The 25,393-nt window shown below is 34.5% G+C and overlaps 1 protein-coding gene across 2 annotated transcripts; it reads left to right on the top strand.

Moving 5' to 3' along the window:
- The first annotated feature begins 1,254 nt into the window (after positions 1–1,254).
- LOC114289447 (plant intracellular Ras-group-related LRR protein 6) lies at positions 1,255–11,791 on the top strand. Of its 2 annotated transcripts, XM_028233176.2 has the most exons (4): positions 1,255–1,401; positions 1,543–1,764; positions 5,100–5,269; positions 10,716–11,791. In XM_028233176.2, exons 2-4 carry the CDS (start codon positions 1,579–1,581, stop codon positions 11,398–11,400), a joined length of 1,041 nt encoding a protein of 346 aa, XP_028088977.1. In that variant the 5' UTR covers positions 1,255–1,401; positions 1,543–1,578; the 3' UTR covers positions 11,401–11,791. The 2 variants fall into 2 exon arrangements, with proteins under 2 accessions (XP_028088977.1, XP_028088976.2); XM_028233175.2 differs by lacking the exon at positions 1,255–1,401 and having other exon boundaries at positions 1,412–1,764.
- The last annotated feature ends 13,602 nt before the right edge of the window (positions 11,792–25,393 follow it).

Raw genomic sequence — 25,393 nt, 5'->3', positions numbered from 1 at the left:
TTTTTTACATATTCAACGATTTGAATTATCGAGACGGATCCAAAGTGGGCCCTAAATGGATCGGATTGAACGGTCTAGATAGGCTGCCCCACTGGAGACAATCCAATCCTATTGAATTATTACACATAGTTATTTTATAGTCTAAAAACTAAGAGTTAATTACACTTTGCACCTTTTAAGTTCCGCTATTTTCTCATATGTTCTCATTTTGGTATTTAATATTTTAAGTTTTTTTCAATTTATTCTAAAAAATAGTTTATGTCTTCAAATTAGATAGAAAATGACATACTGACAAACATGTGGTATAAAAATATTTTATTATTTTAACTCACACCTCTAATACAAATCTAAACTTCAATATAATAATATATTTTTTATATAGTTTAGCAGTTAACTGAGTAAATTTTGAATAGAAGTTAGTTATAGGAATAAATTTTTATTTTTATTTTTTATATTTAGTGGTGGTGGTGAAATAAAAGTGGACGTGGTGGCATGGTGGTGGGGTGGCAGTGATGGTAATAGCGGTGATGATGATGGCAATGCCCGTGGTGATGGGAGTGTAGTGATAGAGGTGAGAATGATAGTAATAGTGTAGTGACATAAAAAATGTATTTCTCCTTTTAAAAAGAAATTTTTTTTTTTTATCCATATATGCTTATTTTCTGTTTATCATGTAAAATATTTTCTATTAACTTTCCTGGTTCATTACACCAAATACCAAAGTGGAAAAATATATAATTTAAAGGCAAAAATGAAATAACGCTCCAACATAAAGGTATAAAGAGTATTTTACCTAAAAAAATAAAGGAAAATGAGTGGGAGCACTAATTAGTGTTATCATTAATGATGTGGCAGTGGGTCCTACCATGAATGATTTGATATTTTGGTCTTGATATTGTTTTTTTTTTCTTTTTTTATTGAGTGCTATGTCATTAGTGGTCTTTTTAGAACTCCAAAATTAATAGTCTCTATCATTGTTGAAAAATAAAATAAAATAATGAATAGGTGGGCGTGATTGGCGGGCTGGCGGGCGGGCGGGCGTGGGCATGGCTGGCAGGCAAAAAAACCTGAAAAACAATGGGGAAATGAGAGTTGACTTAGGGAGGGAGGTGGGTGGCTGGGTGAGGAGGAGGACAGTTGGTAACGTAACCCCCTTTGAATACGGCTTTGTACTTCCCACTTTCGTCATGCCTACGTGTCCTCTCTAATAACCCTCCGTACGTCAATCCCAACCTCCTCTCTCTCTGTCTTTCTCCCTCTCTCTAGTCTCTAGCTAGCATATATCATGGGTCACATCAACACAAACACAGCGCCACACACATTATCATCAAGTCTTAAGGTCAAAAAAATTTTGGGTCCAACACAAACACAACGCCACAAACATTATCATCAAGTCTTAAGGTAAAAAAATACTCTCTCTCTCTCTCTCTCTCTCTCTCTCTACATATATATATATATATATATATATTCTTGTTTGTGTCTCTATCTCTCTCTCTGTTTCTCATCTTTTGGGTTTTGTATCTAAACATGATCTATCCACAGCCACAGCATAATTTGGTGCAGCAGGAGAAAAAGAGGATGGAAGTGAAAGTGAGGTCACCGGAGGAGAGGAAAGGAATAGGAACAGGAATTGGGATACCAGAGGAGGAGGAAGACAGGCTTGATATTGTGGATTTAAGTGGGATGGATTTGGACTCTCTTCCCAACCCTTCTCTCAATATTGGTACCATCTGCAAACTTGACATCTCCAATAACAATCTTCAGGTATATATCTTTTACTCACTCATTAATAATTAATAATTGAGATTTTTGTTAATTATTATTGTTGTTATGGGTAATTACAAAGACAAATAAATAAATAAATAAATAAATAAAGATTTATACCTTGTTTGGCATGATCTAAAAAAGTCAAAAAATCACTATCTTATTTAAGTCATATCATTATTTAAGTAACATCACCTCTCTAACACATCACTTCAAACCCAATCCATACCCAACCTATATTTCATAAAAAGTCAAAAAATATACTTATTTAAATCATTTCAAACCACCCCTTAGTCCTTGTAATAAAATAAATCTTAAGTTTTAATTTTGTCAATTTAAATTTAATTTTTTTTTATAATCTAAACCATATGTCTATTTTCATTCAATAAAACTGATAGAAAAATAGTATTTTAACCATTAAATTCAATATAGACCTACCTAAAAGGTTTAAAATATCATTTTCATTTAGTTCAATAGCCAAAATATATATTTTTACATTGATTTTACTTGGCAAAATAGACAGAATGTTTAGATTTAAACAAATCAAACGATTGTGATTTAAATTGATAAAAAAAATTAAATTTGTTTTATTACATGAGTCAAGTTATAGGATTTTCTTTGTAATTATTCCTTGTTATTATTACTTAACAACTTTAATGGCGTGTTTGGTTGAGGGATTTGGGGAGGGATTTGGAAAGGGAAATGGAAAAGGTGTGTGAAAATATGTGAAATATAGGCATGATTTATTCACATTTCACCTACCTTTTCCATTTCCCTTTCTAAATCGCTCTCCAAATCCCCCAACCAAACACAGCATAAAAGAATTGCTTATATATATATATATATATATATTCAGAGTAACTCATGCTAATTTAGTGGCGGGTTTGACAAATTATTTTTTTATTTTATTGTTAGAACCCCAAAAAAAAACAAAATTAAGTCCATCACAAAAAAAAAAAAAAAATGGTATGTTGTTTAATTTTTAGATAAGGAACTAGAAGTTTATTTGTTTATTTATTTTTATTTAAAGATATACTAAAAGTAAATAAAATTAAAAAAAAAAATTTATTGCCAAACATCCACTTTTGCTCATCTTTTACTTGAGTGGTGGGATTTCTTTTCCTTTTATTCTTCCGAAAGTGAAGGGGGGTTATTGTGAATTTCGGAATAGTTAACATTTGTTTCGAATTCTTTGCTTTTAGTGATTTGTTTGTTTTCCTAATTTGTCTGAAAAAATTTATTTTTCTCGTCGGTTAATCAAGAATGATATAAAAAGTAAAAAAATAAAATAAATTTAAAAATTCAGTACAAGTTGCTAAAAAACAAAAATAAAAATGAAAAATTAGCAATACATCCTCTATAAAGCTTGGGTTGTAAGAGAGGTCTAAGCTGATTTTCTTTTCTAGTTAAGATTTCTCATTTTAGCAGCTCAGGTCGCTTATCCCACCTTTTACATCGTCTAAATGGTTTTAAAACTTCAAAGCTTAATAATTTTTTTATTTACGTGTTTTATAAAATTTATATTTTCATAATCTCATTGACAAGATCTTTCAAACACATAATATGAAATTTTGAAGAAAAAAATTAATAAAATTTCACTAATTGACTAACGTAGTCATCGAAATTTCATTAACTAACCTAGGTCACCAAAATTTCATTGACTTGGTCATCGAAATTTCATTAACCTGGGTTAGTCACTGATTTGGTTATCGAAATTTCACTAACTTGTCTTAGGTTAGTGAAATTTCGTCAATTTTTTTTTTCTTTTTTGAATTTCGTATTCATCATGGATATTGTTTTACAGATTTTGATAAAACGATTCAAAAAAATAAAAATTTTATAAGAAACAAATATCTAGATCAAAAGTTATAGAATTTTGAAATTTTCAAATGAATTTAAAAAGTTATAGAATTTTGTCACCATGTATTTGAGGACCTAAACTAATATACAAAATTGTGTTGTTTAAAAAAATATATATATTACTAGTGATCTTAAACCAAAAATCCTAAATAAAAAGTCAAACATATATATATATATATATATATATTAATCTTTGGTGAAATTATTTTTATTTATTCTATTTTTAGGTCAACTAAGGGTAAGTTTGGAAACTACCAATAATAGTTAAAAAACCGAAAAGTTACTAAAAATATTTAAACTCTTTTCAAAACTCAATTCAAAATTTTTTTCAAAACACAAAATTCAAATTTTATTTTTCAAAAATCTATTTTTAGAACCAAAAAAGAAAATTTATAAGAAATTAATTTTTTATTTTAATATTTAAAATTATTTTTTATTTTTTATTCTTTGAAATAATATTTTTTCAGAAAATATATATTTTTTATTTTTAAAGAAAAATATTTTTTATTTTTTTGAAAAATATATTTTGTTATTTTTTTAAGTATTGACCAAATAATTTGTTATGATTTAGATATATATGGGCAACCCAAAATTTTAAAAATTTTAAAAAATAAATTGAATACTTAAAAAATAAATAATAAAATATTCAAAAAAATTTATGAAATATTAAAATATTGAAAAAAATTAAAACAATTATAAAATAAAACATTTAAAATGAAAAAATAAAAATTATATATTTAAAATTAAAAAAATTATATATTTAAAAAAATACAGCTCACAAATGTAGTAAATACAGCACACATTAAAAAAAAAGTATTTACAATACAAAATATTTACCCTAAAAAAAAAGCATTTATGAAAAATATTATATAAATTAGTACTATATATTATTAATTCTTGATAATTGTTTAAAATTATTATCCAATCAACAAACAAGTTGAAACCACCCAAGTCGCGATTTGATTACAGGTAGCAAATTTGTCAATTCATCATCCATGGTTTGGTTATAATTTTATCCTCAAACTGCACCACACAACCCCTAATAGAGAGAAGATGGATTGAGCGTAAAATTGGTATAAAGATAATTAATAGTCGTAATCTGTTAGCTAACCTAATAGTTGGATATAATAAAGAGGTTAATTTGTAATACGATTTCAAAGCTTATGAATGAGAAACTTAAGTCATATACAAATGAGTTACTTATCAATCAGTCCTATTAATTAGGCTTATTTACTTACAAATCCTGACTAATAAATTTATTAATTGATGAATTTGTTAATAGGACTTAATGGGTAATAATCCTAAAAAATGTGACCTACTGGTAATTTAAGGGTGTTGGGTTTTAAAATGAAACAAGAACAAATATTTTCATTTTTGAGCTTACAAATATTTTTCTTTTGAGATACTACCAGTATTTGGTAATGTAGTATGTACTAATCATATTTTGGTTGGGGGGTGGGGTGGAAATTTTGCAGAGCATACCAGAATCTCTGACAGCAAGATTGCTTAATCTGATAGTGTTGGATGTGCACTCAAATCAGCTTAAATCTCTTCCAAACTCAATTGGATGTTTGTCAAAGCTCAAGGTTTTGAATGTGTCCGGCAACCTTCTTGAATCACTCCCAAAAACTATTGAAAACTGCAGGTTTGTTTTCCCATTTTTACGGCTTACGAAGCTTTGAGATTAAATTTAAAATTTTTATGCATCGGTAATTTCTAGTCCTTACATTTTTTAATAAAATAATTAAAATGGTATCTTGATTTTTGAGATTGACATAAATGCAAAAGAAAATATATATAACAAAAAGAAAGAAAGCAAGAAAGAAAATAGACTAGGTCATATAAAGAATACTTGTGTATTGTCATAGATGTTCTTACTAAGCCCATTACAATCTTCAATCTTTATATTAGTTATAATTTGGTAAAATTCGTTTACTAAAACTGAGATTTAGATTAACAATCCAAAGCAAAAGCAAACAAACAAATAGAGATTTAGATTTATAATGATAATACTAGACATAACATTTGGTATAAGTTGTTGGCTTTTGGATTTTTTTAGTGACTTTTTCATTTTTAGACTGAAAAGTGATGTTGCCAAACGATGCCTAATTAAACTATATTTCAAAACAATATACCTAAAGGAAAGTAAATAAATTAATTTTCATGTGTTTTACAATTATGGATGTTATATTTGCAAAATCCATGTACGCCTCATGGTTAGAATGTGAAAAAAGCTCCTAGGTCACAAACCAACTCAACTACTGGTGTAAATAATACTCTGTCCACAATCAACCTCTATACAAATTTCTTAATCCAAACAAGATTTCGTCCTTATTTGAGAAATTATGGATGTCCCCCGTCACAGTTTGTTTGTTAATGGGTTTAACAAAATATCAGAAAAAAAAAAAAAAATGTTTTATTCCCTTTAATACTAAATGAAAATAACCCACAACCATTATTGTAGGAGATTTATAGGCTGGTTTTATTGAACAAACTTATTTATCTCTAAGTCTTGTTGATTTTTTCATCTATCGCTATCCGCAAAAAATATTATGGAACAATAAGCATTTTAATAATTATTTGTACATTAAAAAAAGGTATACATGATCTATAAGTATTTAAGTCTATTACATAGGACTAGCCATAAAATCCCTATCAAAAGACTTGCCACAAATGAAAGCATTGATATGTTGTTATAAAGAAATGTTAATAACTCACAATTTTAGACCTACAAATTTATTTATAATGATATGATAAAAGAATTAAATGATCGAGTGTGTAACTGGTTAAAAATTGGTACTTGTCATATGACATTATTATCTGTGAGTCAATTGAAAGAACTATTTTAGAGATGAGCTTGAATTCTCTCAGGTTGGTTATCAAGTTATCAACTTGAGAGAGCGTTTAGACTAGGTGGGTTTATTTTGGAGTCGGTATCGATGATCTGAATTATTCACTTTTTAAGACTCATTGAGTAGAATCTTTACTCAAAAAATTAAGATGCTTAAATATCAATAACTATATGTTTAAGTTACATTTATTTTAAAAAATTGAATGACCGACAATTATAATTTCAAGAGTAACCATTTATTTTTGAAATATAAATATGATTGAAACAAATAACTACCGATATTCAATCAATCTTAATTTTTTACATGAATATTTTACTCAATGAATACTAGTAAGTGAACTTTTCAGATTACCGAGTTCAATCCCAAACGCTCTATCAAGTTGAGACGACAAGCTTAAAAAATGATATGATGAAAGAAATAAAAGGGAAAAGTGAAGGAAAAATAATTTATAAGATTAAAATTTCAAGTTATATTTGGTTGAGTTAAGAAATGGAAAAAGAATAGAGATTAAGTGAACCCAAAAAACAAAAAGTGTGATTGCATTTCCATCTTATTTTCTTTTGCCTTATATTTTCTATTATAACCAAATAAAAAATAAAATTACATTTCCTTTTTTCTTTCTATTTTTCTTATTAAATTCTCCAATCAAACATAAACTTAAAATTTCATACATTTTCTTACCGGGTGTGGATGTGGGGGTGACCTTGGAAGTTGAAACTTCGAAACTATAGCACGGTCCCTTATTGTGGAAAATTCAGTCACATGCGACCAGCATTAAATTATCTATTTCAATAAATGTATCACAGATTAAATAATTTTAGGAAAAATTAGATTGACTATCTCTAAAGTGTTAAAAAAGGGAGCGGTTTCTCTCTAGTCTATACAGCGAATTGGAGCGTGTTATTGGGTCTATGGAGTTCATCACAGGTTCCATTTTAATAATTTGAATCATTTAATGTGTAAAATTCGTCGAGTATTTTGTGTTTGCAAAAAAGTCATGTTGATCGGATATTGATAGCTCCTTAATCGAAACACATTTTTATTAATGGTAAATATGATTTTAAAAACAAATTATTAACAAAAATGTGTTCTGATCAAGGGGCTACCAAAATCCGATAAATCCAATTTTTTGCAAGCGTGAAGTATTCGACGAGTTTTACACATTGAACTGTTCGAATTATCGAAACGGAACCCGTGGTGGGCTCCACAAGCCCAACAGTAGGAAGCCTCTCCCTAAAAAAAATATAATAAGGTTTAATTTGGCTTAGTTTTAAAATTTAAAAAAAAAAAAATTAACTTGGTGAAAACTTTAAAAAAAAAAAAAAAAAAAATCATTATTTTATCTTTTTGAGTTGAAATGATTTCAGAAAGTTCAAAATTAATTTTTTTTAGTGTTTATGCTTTTCAAACTAGTTTCTATTTTTTTTGAAAACTTTTATTTCTTTTCTTGTATGTATGTTTTTCAAACTAGCGGAGGGTTTGTTTGGGAAGTTGGTTGACTTTTTGGCTATTTTTGCTTGGGGCTAAAACGTCTCGTTTGGGAAGGATTTTTTTGACTTTTTTGACTTTTTGTGAGAAAAAGAATATAATAATTATGGATTAGATGTGATATTTTGTCTTATTGGACTAAAATACCTATTTTGTCTTTTTGTGGCTAAAATAGCCCCAAACCCACCCAACGCATTCTTCCCAAACGAAGCCTCTATTTTTATTTAATTTTTTTTTTATGAAAACTTAAATTCTAAAAACTTAACCGATCAGAGATTTATGTCTCACAAATTTAATATAATTACTTAATAAAACTAAAGTAATAGAAACTAATACAAATAGTGTAAAAACACAATAATAAATAATACTACACATATATTTTAGCATAAATGAAAGAAAAATGCTAATAGGTGCCCTATAAACATTGTTTAATGTTGGGAAATATATAAAAAGTCTTTTGAAAATATATAATAATATGAAAAAGTGTATTGATTTAAATAAAAATACATTGATCATGAAGTTAGTGAAAACTGTGTTACAATATTTTGTCTTTCACTTGTACTTTAGGGGTATTTGTTAGGAAGGCCCTAAATGAAATGAAAAAATATTATTTTTCATCTATTTGACTAATGAATACATAATTGATGAAAAAGAAGGTTAGGTGTTATGTAAATTAAAATATTAAGATAATTCAAATTACTATGTCAAATTTGTGAATTCAATGCATTGTGTACCATATGCAAGTTATTATGTCATTTGTGAGTTTGATTCAAACTCACAAATGGCATAACTTAATACCATAGGAAGTCATAATTAAAATAAAAAATAAAAAATTGAGTTATAACCAAATATTACATAAAGTATAACTAAACAACTCATGGAACATAACTAACATCACTGTGTGTCATAACTAACAATACAATAAATCATAATGAAAGACACGAATATCGTAACCAAATGTACATATGGTAAACACCCCAAAAGGGATGTGTAACCATAGAATTTCTCATGTATTTTATCCAAAGAGCAATGTTCCATCCACCGAATTTTGATTTGCCTGAATTACTCGTATTTGTGTATGTTGGTCGTCCGGTTGGTCATTCGGTAATAAGGGTGACAGTCGCGGTTGACAAGGATGATAAATGTAGTAGACAACGGTTGCACCGGTCGTCCTAGTGATTGTCAAGTGGTCGACCAGAATGCACAAATTCGGAAGATTTGGACAAACTCAAATTTTTTGGGTGAATCATTTTTGTTGTCCAAATCACCAAAAAAGTTAGTGTAACTTACCCTTATTTTTATTGCTTTGTACCTTTTAGGCCAACTGAATTTGAATCGGATTAGGTGGGTTTTGTGATCTCTTTAGGCCATGTTTCAGTGTTTGTACAGAGAAAATCTCAAAGAAAATTGAACTTTCGGTGTGAGAGAGAGAGAGAGAGAGTATTTGAATTTGGTTAGGTTTGATCTAATGAAAAAAACTATAGTTGAAAATGAGTGTAGTTGTGATTGAATTGGTGTATTGTAATATATATGTATATAATGAATTTGAACTACATGTTCATAAAAGAATTTTGAGTGAAAATTTTAGGTAAATTTTATTTCTGAAGGTTTTGTTTGTTTAGAAGGAAACGTATGATAGAGAATGAAAATGATAGAAAGTCAAAAAGAAAAATAAATGAAAATTTATTTTCTTGCTTGCATTTGACTAGATGAAAAATTTTGTCAGAGAATGATGAGAAAAAAATATAATCACTACATAATAGGGAGTTATAGAGAGAAACATGGACAAAAAGGAAAGATTAGAGGGAAAAAAAAATAAATTTCCCTATATATTTTGTAAGAAATTGTTAGCTTAACTAAAAAGCTAATTTTGAGTTGTAGAGGAAGCTAATTTTCCTATATATTTTCTAGGACTCTGTATCTAAACAAACATAAAAAAAAAAATTATATTATTTTTTTTGTTTTTCTTGCACCTTTTTGTATTATCTATCTAACCAAATTGAGGAATTTATAAAATTTGACTCTATTTATGGCTATAGTAACATGCAACTTGCAAGTGACATGTGAGAAGGAAGATTTACTTATTGATTTGGTTCTCATATTTCTCAAAAGTATATACATTTGTTTGTATGAAATTTTATGCCCCTAAAAAACATTTAGAAAATTATATAAAAAAAAGAGATATTCTGAGTTTAGGAATCTAAACTTATCGACCCATATTTTTTTGGGTGAATGGTTTTGTAGTGGAGATTGAATTTGTGTAGTGTAAGGTTTATATGTAGAATAAATCTGAATCATAAAATGATAATTCTGAGTAATTTCTGGATAAGTAAGTCTGGGAATAAAGAAAAGAGCAATACTAGGTATCATGAAAAAACTTTCATGAAAATAATCATAAAAGATTTATGACTCTTGGATTACACTTAAAATAAAGCACCACACACTAATCAAGGTAATCCAAGAGTCATAATTCTTTCATGATCATTTTCATAAAAGTTTTTTTTCATGATGCTTAGTTTTTCTCTAAAGAAAAATGCTCAATCCCCCAAACTTCTCCGTACTGATGTGGTAAACAATTTGAAGGAGTTGATTGGTTGGTATTGTTTGCCATTGTTTGCCATATCTTTGAGGGAAGTTTTGGAGAAAAAAATTGCAGGATGTATAGCATTGCTCCAAAATAAAAGTCATAATAAGTAGTTGAATGATTGTTTTCAATTACCATTTGTGATCCGACTTGTACAACAATAACAGGTCACTAGAAGATCTGAACGCAAACTTCAACAAGTTAGCAAAGTTACCAGACACCATAGGTTTTGAGCTAGTGAACCTAAAGAAGCTGTCAGTGAACTCAAACAAGCTCATGTTCCTCCCTCGCTCCATCAGCTACCTCACTAACCTTCACGTACTCGACGCCCGTCTCAATTGCCTCAGGGCACTCCCTGAAGACATGGAAAACCTAGTCAACCTCCAAGTTCTTAACATCAGCCAAAACTTCCAGTACCTGGCCACCATCCCATACTCGGTCGGTCTCCTCATGTCCCTCGTTGAATTGGACATTAGCTACAATAAAATCACAACACTACCCGACTCCCTCGGTTGCCTCAGGAAGCTCCAAAAGCTCAGTGTGGAAGGGAACCCTCTAATTTCACCACCAATGGAAGTGTTTGAGCATGGCTTGCACGCGGTGAAGGAGTACTTGAGTGAGAAGATGACCGGAGCACATAGGGAATCCCCCAAGAAGATGTCATGGATTGGGAAGTTGGTCAAGTATGGCACCTTCAACGGGCGCCGTGCCTCCACTCCTCTCCCCCATGAAGACAGAGAAGGGTTCATCATGCCCAATTATAGGTCCATTGATGGGCTTGCTTCACCAAGGTACATGGGGATGTTTTCGCCTCGACGTCTCTTCTCACCCAAAACTTACTTCACAAGATGAACTCAAAGTCTGAAACACTTTATGATCAAATTACTTGTGTTGTGTTGTGTTGTGTTGCGTCAGGTTTGAAATTCTATTTTGTGGTCTTATGGTTTTCATTTATGGTGTTTCAAGATGAAGAAATGTTAGAGATAAGAGAATGAACAACAAAACTAACAATAGGCTTGTGAGTGCTATTGTGTGGTTAGTTTTGTGGTTAATTCTATGCATGTAATATAATTATCTATGTGTGAAGACCCTTCGGTCCGTTCTTTTTTTTTTTTTTTTTTTGGGTTGGAGCTCGAACCCCTTCTCTATCATCCCGGTGAGAAGTCGCTGGCTCGGATGATGTGATCGAATCTGTAATATAAGTTTGAAATAGTTGAAATTGTAAAAATTTGTTGTTAATTAGGCTGTCATTGATTATATTTTGTTTGGTTTGTGAAAAAAGAGTTGAAAGTGATTCAGACAAATTAAGTGATATAACTCCAAAATTATTATTGTGATCCATAAAGTTTTGAGTCATGGCCCATCTTAGTGTGTTTATCATTTTATATGTTGAAATGTGATATGGAGGTGTAAGGCCTATTTTAAGTTATTTGGGTTCCTTAATGGGAGAGTCCAATAATTGTTTTATTTAGGCTTAGTCATCTCTCCTATCCTATTAGGATTTACATATATCTATATATATGTGGATTAAAGGGTTGCCAGTCCTATTGAAAAGTAAATATAAAGATTAGGAGAAAGAGGGGAAAAGCTGGTGCTAAGGTTTTCCGACGTGAATTCAAGGAAGCAAAACTCAACAAAGTGGCCAAATCAAACGGTATGTATCTAAGTTAATAGTTAATTATACTCATAATGTTTTAATTTCTAATATATAGATCCTATATTCTTACATATGGTATCAGCACAAGTTTATACTAAAATCAAAATCATGACAGATTATTTCTGTAAAAAAAAAAAAAATTATACAATGAGAAGGAATAAATTAATTTTTTTGTTACTAAAACGTTTTTCCTGGTAATGGGCGACCAAACCTTTTCAATATTCTTACATATACATACTGTTCATTGTTGAGAATTACTTCGGAATCACAACGTTAAAATAAAAAATAAAAATAAATAAAATCCGAATCTCAGAATTTTATGAAAATTAGACGTGAACAAGACCCTATTTGGCTCATATTTGATAGAAGTTGTGATGTTATATAATATTATAATTATGTTTTGTCCTAAGTTTGGACTGTAAACCAGTGATGTTGCTATGTGTTTTGTGCTTTTTCTGTAATGGTCTTATTCTATTTTTAATTTTGATATGGGTGGTGCATATTTTCCCAGTGTATATTGTTTACAAGTCTAAACAAATTGATGGGATAATATTTATTTAATTGGACATATGTTTATTACTTGATTGAATTAAACGGTTGTTTAATTGTGGATAATCATATTTTAATTTACATGACAATGTAATGCAATAATTCAATTTTATGTTAATTTTCATTTGTCATTATACGACAATTAATGCCTAATTAAAGTTGTGATTTGCTAGTATGCAACAACAAAACTTGACAATCATATGTAATCTCATATTTGTTAAATAAAGTTTTAAAAATGAACAAATATTTATTATTTGATATAGTCCCACTTAAAAGATTTTTGAATCAATGTGAGTGATACTGCCGAAGATGTGAATTTATTGAGATTTAAAGTGATTTACCAATAAGGATTCTGGAAAGCTCTTCTAATATTATATCACTCAATTACCTATTAAAGGGGGTTAATTGTGTGTGTTAATTTTAGAGGTAATGTGAATCGCTAGTAAGGGAAATTTTATTGATTTTGAAAAATTTATTTACCCCAAGGAGATAGTTTTTGATAAATCATTCTTACTAGTTGACTTGCTTATAGGTGTTAGAATGTGTCTTTTATATTTAGTCCAAAGGTATTTATATGATAATACATTCTGAAACATCTAACAATATTGTTAAAGTTTATTTGCAATCCATTGTTGTGAGATTATAATTATTGCCCATGTATAATTAATTAAGATTATATTGAACTTTAAAGATGTTGATTGTATCATATATATTCAGCCCAAAGGTATAGTGATACATTCTGATAAATCAAAGAATATTACTAAAGTTTATTCGCAGCATAATTTTGTGGAATTATAGGAATTGCCTATGTATCATTGAAATTTTAAAATATTAAAGTACTTTCTATATATTCAGTCTAGAAGTGATACATTTTAAAAAATTTGAGAACATTGATTGTGGTGATGAGATTATTATTATCCATATATAATTGATTGATATTATATTGAATTGAAGGTAATGAAGGGAGATATTTTTTGTGATAATCAAATTTACTCCATTAAGGTTTTGATTATAAATTAGTTAAAAGATATTGAGTTAACCTTAAAACTAATTGATTTAGATATTGACATACTTGAGAATGCGCCTTCTTAACCCTTCATATTTTTTATTTTTTTTTTTTTTGAACAGCAAAAAAAACCCTTTATTGATGAAAATTGTCAATATGAAATTACATCAAAAAAGGAAGAGGCAGTGCAAAAGGCATCAAAGCAAACCTCACGATCCCAACTAGGTTGGCACCGGGAGGATGGCCCAATCATTTGCCAGCACACCACAAGGTTGAAGAGAAAACAACCACAAGAATACATAGAAAAAACCAAAAACAATCCACCAAGACAAACTCCCCTCTGCAGACAGGCTCCCACTGCAATACTGCAATAGTCCACCTACATACACCATCACAGCAGCTGGCCTAGCAGTAGACCATTCTCATAACCAACACACAAAACTCCCTCTGCATCAGTCCAGTGCATACAGAACCCACAGCTTCCAACAGAGTCCAGTGCATACTCAGATCCCAGACCTCACCCCAATGCAAAACCAGAGCAATATGCAGGCCACTGACCAAAGCATACACCTCCCAAACCCAATCTGATGCCTTAGTGTCACATCCCGAACCCGCCCCTATGGGTTAAGGACATGACCGGCCAGTAATCCTGTGATTACCTACGGTCTCAAACCGAAACAAGATGACTTGTCAGAGTAAAGGGGCCAAACGGAAGCAAAAATTTAAAAACTTTGTCCATAGAGCCGTGCATATATGCACATTAAACAGACCATACTCAGTTACGTTAATAACCCACATCAAAAGTACAGTTTCACAAAATTCATTACAGACAGGATCATCCAAAACGAGTCAACCTATGACAGGCTATTTATAGATATACATAAAGTCCTTCCCGACAAGACAAAATATAATTACATAGCAAAAAGGCAATGACGGGTCTCAAGAGTGAGACGTAAGGCTGACTTCCTCAAAACTTGGATTATTCCTAGCAGACTTCACCGGGGCTGGGTTTGGACTTCTCTTGGCTCACCTACAAACACATGAATGAGCGTGAGCAATAGCCCAGTGAATAATATCAAATACAGAAGTCATATAAGCAATATGTAGAACAACATACTCCAAACGGCCTTGGGCCCAATTCATATTCCTACTTAACATATGTACATTTATACAAAGTTTAAATCGAGTGACTATAGTTCTAAACATATTGGCCTTTGGCCCATTCTGATTTCCATCTATGTCAAAACGGCCTTCGGCCCATTCATTTATGTCAAAACGGCCTTCGGCCCATTCATTCTTGTCAAAACGGCCTTCGGCCCATTCATTTATATCAAAACGGCCTTTGGCCCATTCATCTGTGTCAAAACGGCCTTCGGCCCACTCATTCATGTCAAAACGGCCTTCGGCCCGTTCATTCATGTCAAAACGGCCTTTGGCCCGTTCATTTATATCAAAACGGCCTTTGGCCCATCATCTCTATCAAAACGACCTCTGGTCCATTCATTTATTCGTATCAGAGCCTTTGTCCATGATCCCAATTAGCAAATTCATAAGGCTTATAAGGGAATAACAAGTAGACATTCACAAGCTTTTAAATATTGATATTACTCACAGTGATCGGCTTGTGGATTTGCCCTGGAACTTGACCCTACACATTTCATGAGCACAAAAGGTCACTAACAGTTCAATCCGTTCTTTAATTCACATATCTCTCTTTAGGCTTAATTCACATTTCATTTGCTCATTTGCAATGCTTAACATATGCCTAAGAGTGCTTACAAGTGAAAGAGAATGGAAAACAGAACACAGAATGCATGAACGAAACTTCAGAAAACAGGGTCCCCGCTCGAGCGTGGACTTACCCGCTCGAGCGGACCCAAGAGGCCTGCAAAAGTACTGGTTACCTCAAAATTACGCTTGAGCGCGAATTAGGGAGCTCGAGCGGAAGGCTCGTCTACAAAAGATCCCCGCTCGAGCGTGAAATATTCCGCTCGAGCGAACAACCAACTCTGTAAAAAGTGCTGGGAGCACGAAATTTACGCTCGAGCGGGCCTCAAAATTCTGGAAAACCCAGAATGTGTTCTTGAGCTCAAATTCGGTTTCCAACCAACATATCTTGCATGCAATGACTCAAATCTCAAATATAATTATACTAACAGGATGTAAACCCCAAATCACAACCCAATGGAGCTCAATTCACAAATAATTCACATGCATGCCCCAATCTCCCATCAAACTCATTCTAACATAATAAATTTATACATTCAAGTTCATATCTTCATAAATTGTACATGCATGTGATGGATTGCCACATTCTCAACTTAGACAACACAAATGGTGATCAAGACATGAGTTTCAACCAAAACTCTACATGAATCATGTATTTTAAGCTTATACATGTTATTTCAAAACATTTCCTTACATGCATGCATATATCAAGCCTTAATCCAACAAAACCAACCCAATTTCATTTCAATCTTACTTTTGATTACCCAATTAGCTTGAACACACAAAATTTACAAACTAAAATCTAAGAATTACTCACCTAGGAGCTTGATTCTCACAATCTATGATTAAATCTTAGATTAGACTTCCAACCTCCAAGTTCAAGACCACAATTGCACAATCCCTCTCTCTCCCTCTCTATAGTCGGCTCTCCCTTCTCAAATTGAATCCAAGAATCAGTCAAAATGAGCTAAAGGAGAGGAATGAGGTGTAGTGTTCAAATACATCAAGTCCCACTAAGTCAATATAATAATAATAAGGCAATTGGGCACTAATCTACCAATTTAATCGATTTAATCTGGCCCGAATCAATTTTTCAATTAAATTTCACCGTAGGCTCTAAAAATCATGCCAATCACAATGGCTTAATCAATTTCAGGTTCTGTGGCCGATAAGGCCCTTAATTTAATTTCCAAAACAGATTATTCAGACAGGTATTCCTACGGTGAACAGATAAGACTTCAAAATCATATATATATATATATATATATATTCGCATAATGGCACACAAAATCATATCAAAACATATAATCACATTGGCATTTGGGACCAATTAGCATAATACAGAACAGGGGTGTCACAGTCTTCCCCCCTTTAGGAAGTTTGGTCCTCCAAACTTAATTTACCTTCGTCGGAAAACAAATGTGGATAGCGTAGTTGCATTTTCTCATCTTTTTCCCACGTAGCATCCGTCCCATAGTGTTCCTTCCATTCTACTTTCACCATTGGGATGGACTTGTTTCTCAATTCTTTCACTTGTCGGTCAACAATTCTTTCCAGCCATTCTGTATATTCCATATTTTCGCCAATAGCGACCTGGTGATAATCAATCACATGCAACGGGTCTCGAAGGTAACCCCTCAACATTGACACACGAAACACATTATGGATTTGCTCAAATCCCGGTGGCAAGGCAATTCTATAAGCAACTGGACCGAGTTTCTCCAAAATCTGGAACGGCCCAATGTAACGGGGCGACAATTTGCCCTTTTTCCCAAATCTGACTTGGCCTTTCATCGGAGAAATACGGATGAACACATGGTCACCAACCTCATACTCAAGAGGTCTTCTTCGTATGTCTGCATAATTATTTTGTCGGTCCTGAGCTGTTTTGAGCCTTTGACAAATAGTCTTGATTTTCTCAGAAGTGTCTTGTACAATTTCTGGCCCAAGTAAAGCTCTATCCCCGACCTCTGTCCAACAGATAGGTGATCTACACCTCCTACCATACAAAGCCTCGTATGGTGCCATACCGATGCTGGAGTGGAAGCTGTTATTATAAGCAAATTCTGCAAGTGGTAAATAATCTTCTCAACTCCCCTGAAAATCCAAAGCACACATGCGAAGCATATCTTCCAACGTTTGAATCGTTCGTTCTGATTACCCGTCTGTCTGTGGGTGAAATGCAGTACTAAACCTCAGTTCTGTTCCCATAACTTCCTGCAAACTCTTCCACAATCTAGACACAAATTTCGGATCTCTATCCGATACAATAGACACTGGAACTCCATGTAAACGGACAATCTCATCAACATAGATGGTAGCCAACCTATAAGCAGTAAATGTAGTTTTGACAGGCAGAAAATGTGCAAACTTAGTCAGTCTATCAACTACAACCCAAACAGAATCCATACCTCGAGAAGTCCGAGGTAGGCCAACAACAAAATCCATAGTCACATGTTCCCACTTCCATTCAGGAATAGGGAGAGGTTAAAGTAGGCCGCCTGGTTTCTGATGTTCAGCCTTAACTTGCTGACACTGTAGGCACTTGAACACATATTCTGCAATCTCTTTCTTCATTTTGGGCCACCAATAGGTTTGTTTCAAATCCCGATACATTTTATTGTTACCCGGATGCATAGCAAATACGGACCTGTGGGCTTCATCTAAAATCCTCTTCTTTAGTTCCGGAATGTCTGGGACACATATTCGGTTCCGAAATTTCAACATTTCGTTCTCAATACTGAATTCTGCTTTCGGGCTTGCCTCAAATTCGTTAATCACCTTTTTGAGGGACTCATCCTCTTTCTGTTTCCGTTGGATTTCATTAATGACCACCGGCTCGGCTGTAATAGCGGCTATCAATCCGCCCTGTTCATTCATTACCACTTCGATTTCAAACTTCTCAAAATCTTGCAAGATCTCTTTCCGTTCGGTAAGTAACCAAGCCATACTCCCCGTTGATTTTCTGCTTAATGCATCAGCTACTGTGTTGGCTTTCCCGGGGTGATACTGAATCTCCAGATCGTAGTCTTTTATCAGTTCCAACCATCTTCTCTGACGCATATTCAACTCTTTCTGCGTGAAGAAGTATTTCAGGCTCTTATGATCCATGTAAACTTCGCATTTCGCTCCATACAGATAATGCCGCCAAATCTTCAAGGCAAAAACAACTGCGGCCAGTTCTAGGTCGTGCGTTGGATAGTTCTTCTCGTGTGGCCTCAACTGTCGGGAGGCGTAAGCAATAACCTTTCCGTTCTGCATTAACACACAACCCAAACCCTTATAAGATGCATCACTGAAAATCACAAAATTTTCCATACCTGAAGGTAGTGTCAAAATTGGTGCAGTGGTCAATCTTGTCTTCAATTCCTGAAAGGCTGATTTTCTTTCACTATTCCACTCAAATGGTTGTCCTTTACGTGTCAATTGGGTAAGAGGTACTGCTAATTTCGAAAAGTCCTTCACAAACCTCCTGTAGTACCCAGCTAAGCCCATGAAACTGCGAACTTCTGTCACATTGGTCGGTGTAGGCCAATTCACAATTGCCTCTATCTTCTGCGGGTCCACTGAAATTCCTTCCTTGTTGATCACGTGCCCTAAGAAAATAACCTCATCCAACCAAAACTCACATTTCTTTAATTTAGCAAATAGTTTTCTTTCCCGAAGTATTTGTAAAACAGTCCTCAAACGATGTTCATGTTCAAGTCTATCTTTAGAGTATATCAAAATATCATCGATGAAGACTACAACAAACTCATCAAGGTAGGTTTTAAAAACTCTATTCATTAAGTCCATAAATGCTGCCGGAGCATTAGTCACTCCAAACGGCATAACAAGAAACTCAAAATGACCATACCTTGTTCTGAATGCGGTTTTCTCAACATCCTCCGCCTTAACTTTCAGCTGATGATACCCGGATCTTAAATCAATCTTAGAAAACACTTGGGATCCCTGCAACTGGTCAAATAAATCGTCAATACGGGGTAAGGGATATTTGTTCTTTATCGTTACCTTGTTCAACTCCCGGTAATCAATGCACAGGCGCAAGGTACCATCCTTTTTCTTTACAAATAACACTGGTGCACCCCAAGGCGAAGTGCTAGGCTGGATAAACCCTTTATCAAGAAGGTCTTGCAACTGTTCCTTTAATTCTTTCATTTCGGCAGTAGCCATTCTGTAGGGAGCCTTAGAAATAGGCTGGGTGCCTGGCATAGTTTCAATGGTAAACTCGATCTCCCTGTCTACCAATTCCCCTGGTAATTCATTCGGAAACACATCCGGAAATTCTCTAACAATAGGAATATTATTCAATTCAACATTCTCAGATTGTTCAGACAACACATAGCACAAATAACCCTGGCACCCTTTCCTAATCAGTTTACATGCTTTCATTGCGGATATCAAATATGGTGGAGGCACTACCCCATTACCCACAAACACAATCTCTTTCCGTTCTGGTAGGTTAAATACAACCCTTTTTGTCATACAGTCTATGGTGGCACAATACTTGGTCAACCAATCCATGCCCAAAATTACATCGAAATGTCTAAAGTTCAAGGGTAACAAATCTACATATAGGGTAGCATCCTCGATATGCATGTCACAAAACCGATATATATATAATCACATAACACAGATTCCCCCGATGGAGCAGACACACATAACAAATATGGCAATAGCTCTAGGGGTCTATTCAGTCTAGATGCAAACGTATATGTCACAAATGAGTGCGTTGATCCAGAATCAATTAATATAAAGGCATCCTAATTACATATTGAAATAGTACCTGAAACAACGGCATTGGCATTCCATGTATCGCCCGGAACAAGTGCAAAGACTCTCCCCTGTCTCACTGTGTCCCCAGTAGTAGCAGATCTCAAAGTATTTCCCGGCTTTGGAACTGATGCAGTTGAACTAGCTGCGAGCTTCCCACTGTTCTGATTACATTCTCGGGCTATGTGCCCTTGCTTTTCACATTTAAAACAGGCTCCTAATGCACGGTAACAGGCTCCACGGTGCCTTTTGCTACAAATATTGCACATGGGAGCTGTGTCTCGGGAAGAACTCGAAGTATTTGAGGAGCCCGTGTTTTGCTTTTTCAGAAATTTCTTCTTCGAAAAGAAGCCTTGTCTTTTGTTGCCTTTCCACTCTATTACTGGCTTAGCTTGTCTGGCTATGTTAGCCTCTGATATGATGGCTCTATCAAGCACCCCAATGTAGGTTTCCAATTTCAGGACATTCACCCTCTCTAGGATGTCATTGCGGAGCCCACCTTCAAAATGTCTTGCCTTCTTATGGTCCGTGTCAATTACATGTGGTGCAAACCTGGCCAATTCAGTGAATTTGGCCTCATACTCAGCTACAGTCATGCTGTCTTGCTTGAGTTCCATGAATTCTGCCACTTTCCTGTCCCGGACACACTACGGGAAGTACTTGTCATAGAATATTTCTAGAAACTTTACCCAGTCAACATCCCTATGATTTTCTCGCATCAACATCCATCATCTTCTTGCCTCGTCTTCTAGCATAAAAGTGGCTAGAAGCACTTTCTGAGTCTCCGAACAGGGGAACACTTCAAATAATTTCTCAATGCCGAGAACCCACGCTTCGGCTTTCAACGGATCTAATCCCCCGTGAAACTGTGGTGGTTTCATTTTCTTGAATTCCTTAGTGAGAGCTATAATCCGGTCATCATTCTGATGATCTGGCACAGGTGGTGCCGGAGGTGGAGGTGGCAGGTGTGGTTGCTACCACTGTTGTTGCCACTCCTGTTGCTGTCTCAAAGCTTCTGCCATTTCTTGGATCAGTCTTTCCATTCTGTCCAGTCTGGTAGTAGAAGATTCCTCTAACTCATCACCTCTGGTTCTCACCATCTGATTAGACTTGCATTATGTTTTACACAAAAGATTCACAAGTGTGCATATACTAAGAAGCACATATTCCCAGATAGTTTGTAATGCAAGTAATTCACAACTTACACATATAATTGTTCATATCAAAACATTTAAGCATATAATCAATGCTTCTAAATTCGTGTTTATGAATGCACCCTAGATCTCATCTAGACGCTTATTGCTCTTTTTGGACAAGTGTGTGAGTTATTAACTCGTGCTCTGATACCACTCTGTCACATCCCGAACCCGCCCCTATGGGTTAAGGATATGACCGGCCAGTAATCCTGTGATTACCTACGGCCTCAAACCGAAACAAGATGACTTGTCAGAGTAAAGGGGCCAAACGGAAGCAAAAATTTAAAAACTTTGTCTATAGAGCCGTGCTTATATGCACATCAAACAAACCATACTCAATTACGTTAATAACCAACATCAAAAGTACAGTTTCACAAAATTCATTACAGACAGGATCATCCAAAACGAGTCAACCTATGACAGGCTATTTATAGATATACATAAAGTCCTTCCCGACAAGACAAAATATAATTACATAGCAAAAAGGCAAGGACGGGTCTCAAGAGTGAGACGTGAGGCTGACTTCCTCAAAACTTGGATTATTCCTAGCAGACTTCACTGGGGCTGGGTTTGGACTTCCCTTGGCTCACCTACAAACACATGAATGAGCGTGAGCAATAGCCCAGTGAATAATATCAAATACAGAAGTCATATAAGCAATATGTAGAACAACATACTCCAAACGGCCTTGGGCCCAATTCATATTCCTACTTAACATATGTACATTTATACAAAGTTTAAATCGAGTGACTGTAGTTCTAAACATATTGGCCTTTGGCCCATTCTGATTTCCATCTACGTCAAAACGGCCTTCGGCCCATTCATTCTTGTCAAAACGGCCTTCGGCCCATTCATTCTTGTCAAAACGGCCTTCGGCCCATTCATTTATATCAAAACGGCCTTTGGCCCATTCATCTGTGTCAAAACGGCCTTCGGCCCGTTCATTCATGTCAAAACGGCCTTCGGCCCGTTCATTTATATCAAAACGGCCTTTGGCCCATCATCTCTATCAAAATGACCTCTGGTCCATTCATTTATTCGTATCAGAGCCTTTGTCCACGATCCCAATTAGCAAATTCATAAGGCTTATAAGGGAATAACAAGTAGACATTCACAAGCTTTTAAATATTGATATTACTCACAGTGATCGGCTTGTGGATTTGCCCTGGAACTTGACCCTACACATTTCATGAGCACAAAAGGTCACTAACAGTTCAATCCGTTCTTTAATTCACATATCTCTCTTTAGGCTTAATTCACATTTCATTTCCTCATTTGCAATGCTTAACATATGCCTAAGAGTGCTTACAAGTGAAAGAGAACGGAAAACAGAACACAGAATGCATGAACGAAACTTCAGAAAACAGGGTCCCCGCTCGAGCGTGGACTTACCCGCTCGAGCGGACCCAAGAGGCCTGCAAAAGTACTGGTTACCTCAAAATTACGCTTGAGCGCGAATTAAGGAGCTCGAGCGGAAGGCTCGTCTACAAAAAATCCTCGCTCGAGCGTGAAATATTCCGCTCGAGCGAACAACCAACTCTACAAAAAGTGCTGGGAGCACGAAATTTACGCTCGAGCGTAGTTTCTTCCGCTCGAGCGGGCCTCAAAATTCTGGAAAATCCAGAATGTGTTCTTGAGCTCAAATTCGGTTTCCAACCAACATATCTTGCATGCAATGACTCAAATCTCAAATATAATTATACTAACAGGATGTAAACCCCAAATCACAACCCAATGGAGCTCAATTCACAAATAATTCACATGCATGCCCCAATCTCCCATCAAACTCATTCTAACATAATAAATTTATACATTCAAGTTCATATCTTCATAAATTGTACATGCATGTGATGGATTGCCACATTCTCAACTTAGACAACACAAATGGTGATCAAGACATGAGTTTCAACCAAAACTCTACATGAATCATGTATTTTAAGCTTATACATGTTATTTCAAAACATTTCCTTACATGCATGCATATATCAAGCCTTAATCCAACAAAACCAACCCAATTTCATTTCAATCTTACTTTTGATTACCCAATTAGCTTGAACACACAAAATTTACAAACTAAAATCCAAGAATTACTCACCTAGGAGCTTGATTCTCACAATCTATGATTAAATCTTGGATTAGACTTCCAACCTCCAAGTTCAAGACCACAATTGCACAATCCCTCTCTCTCCCTCTCTATAGTCGGCTCTCCCTTCTCAAATTGAATCCAAGAATCAGTCAAAATGAGCTAAAGGAGAGGAATGAGGTGTAGTGTTCAAATACATCAAGTCCCACTAAGTCAATATAATAATAATAAGGCAATTGGGCACTAATCTACCAATTTAATCGATTTAATCTGGCCCGAATCAATTTTTTAATTAAATTTCACCGTAGGCTCTAAAAATCATGCCAATCACAATGGCTTAATCAATTTCGGGTTCTGTGGCCAATAAAGCCCTTAATTTAATTTCCAAAACAGATTATTCAAACAGGTATTCCTACGGTGAACAGATAAGACTTCAAAATCATATATATATATATATATATATATTCGCATAATGGCACACAAAATCATATCAAAACATATAATCACATTGGCATTTGGGACCAATTAGCATAATACAGAACAGGGGTGTCACACTTAGAGTAGAAATACAATCCTCTGCTAAGAAAGCAGACTAGAGATGCTTGTTCCAAGCAAAAACAATCCCAACAGATCACTGCCACTACCTAAGCAGAGCAAAACAGAACAGGCCCGAAACAACCTCACACTAAGCAGGCCTCCCAGCAGATCTCTCATCCCAGCAGACCTCCCAACAACCCAACAGATCCTATCTCAGCAGCCCTCCCAACAGCAAGCTTCACACTGAGCAAAACCAACTGCCCACACACCAATGCAAACCACATTCCAGAGATGCAGCCCTCCCAGCAGCAAAAAAAAAATTAAAATAAATAAAATAAATAATAAAAAAACAAAAAAACACAAAAAAACCCAGCAGACCTCACCAATGCAGACCAATTCCAATGCCTTAGAGTAGAAATACAATCCTTTGCTAAGAGAGCAGTCCAAAGATGCTTGCTCCAAGCAAAAACAATCCCAGCAGATCACTGCCACTACCTAAGCAGAGCAAAACAGAACAGACCCAAAGCAGACCTCCCAACAACCCAGCAGTTCCCATCTCAGCAGCCCTCTCAGCAACAAGCTTCACACTGAGCAAAACCAGCTGCCCACACACCAATGCCTAACTCAGCCAACACCCCTACTGCAGAACCTTATCTGTTGCAAATTATTCACAAAATCAGTTACTGAATAACCTGAGCAGAAAGAGCCAACATCTTTGCACCACATCGCAACTCGCACTTTAATGACCTCACACAGCTCCTCAAAATTTGGATGAATGCCCTTAAAGATACAATCATTTCTTAATTTCCAGATGGACCAAATCACAGCTAGAGGCATGGCCTTCCAAATCACCCTCTCTTGTTTTTTCAGCCTTGTACCAACCCACCAATCAAAAAGACAATGCACAGTACCAGGTTGTACCCACTGCAAACACCACCAATTTAGCATATGTGCCCAAACCTTCCAAACAAAAGGACAAAGAAGAAGCACATGATTTACACTCTCCACTTCTTCATTGCAGAAAGTGTAACTCACATTGGCCTCATTAGAGAGCACTCTAATTCGTTGCAAAAAGCTGGAGGTCTTTAGCCTTCCTTTCTATGCCAACCAACCAAAGAATTGAGCTCTAGGTGAAGAAACATTGTTCCATAACAGATCTGAAACCTTACACACTGTACCAAAGGAATTATCACACCACTTATAAATAGAGGACACAGTGAAGTTACCTGATGGTTCTGCTTTCCAATGCAAAGCATCAGCCATACTTTCCCTAAGGGCTAGAGCATTACTCAGCAGCAATTTCAATCTATTCAAAT

Source organism: Camellia sinensis, chromosome 3 (assembly GCF_055761805.1).
Source record: "Camellia sinensis isolate YWXY chromosome 3, ASM5576180v1, whole genome shotgun sequence".
In the NCBI taxonomy this organism is placed as follows: Eukaryota; Viridiplantae; Streptophyta; class Magnoliopsida; order Ericales; family Theaceae; genus Camellia; species Camellia sinensis.
Note: the sequence above shows the minus strand (reverse complement) of the source record. Positions and strands in the feature narration are given on the sequence as shown.

Coding starts and splice junctions, on each gene's coding strand:
- LOC114289447 (XM_028233175.2), top strand. CDS start 1,528: ATGATCTATCCACAGCCACAGCATAATTTGGTGCAGCAGGAGAAAAAG. Junction 1,765..5,099: donor TCTCCAATAACAATCTTCAG/GTATATATCTTT, acceptor GAAATTTTGCAG/AGCATACCAGAATCTCTGAC. Junction 5,270..10,715: donor AAAACTATTGAAAACTGCAG/GTTTGTTTTCCC, acceptor CAACAATAACAG/GTCACTAGAAGATCTGAACG.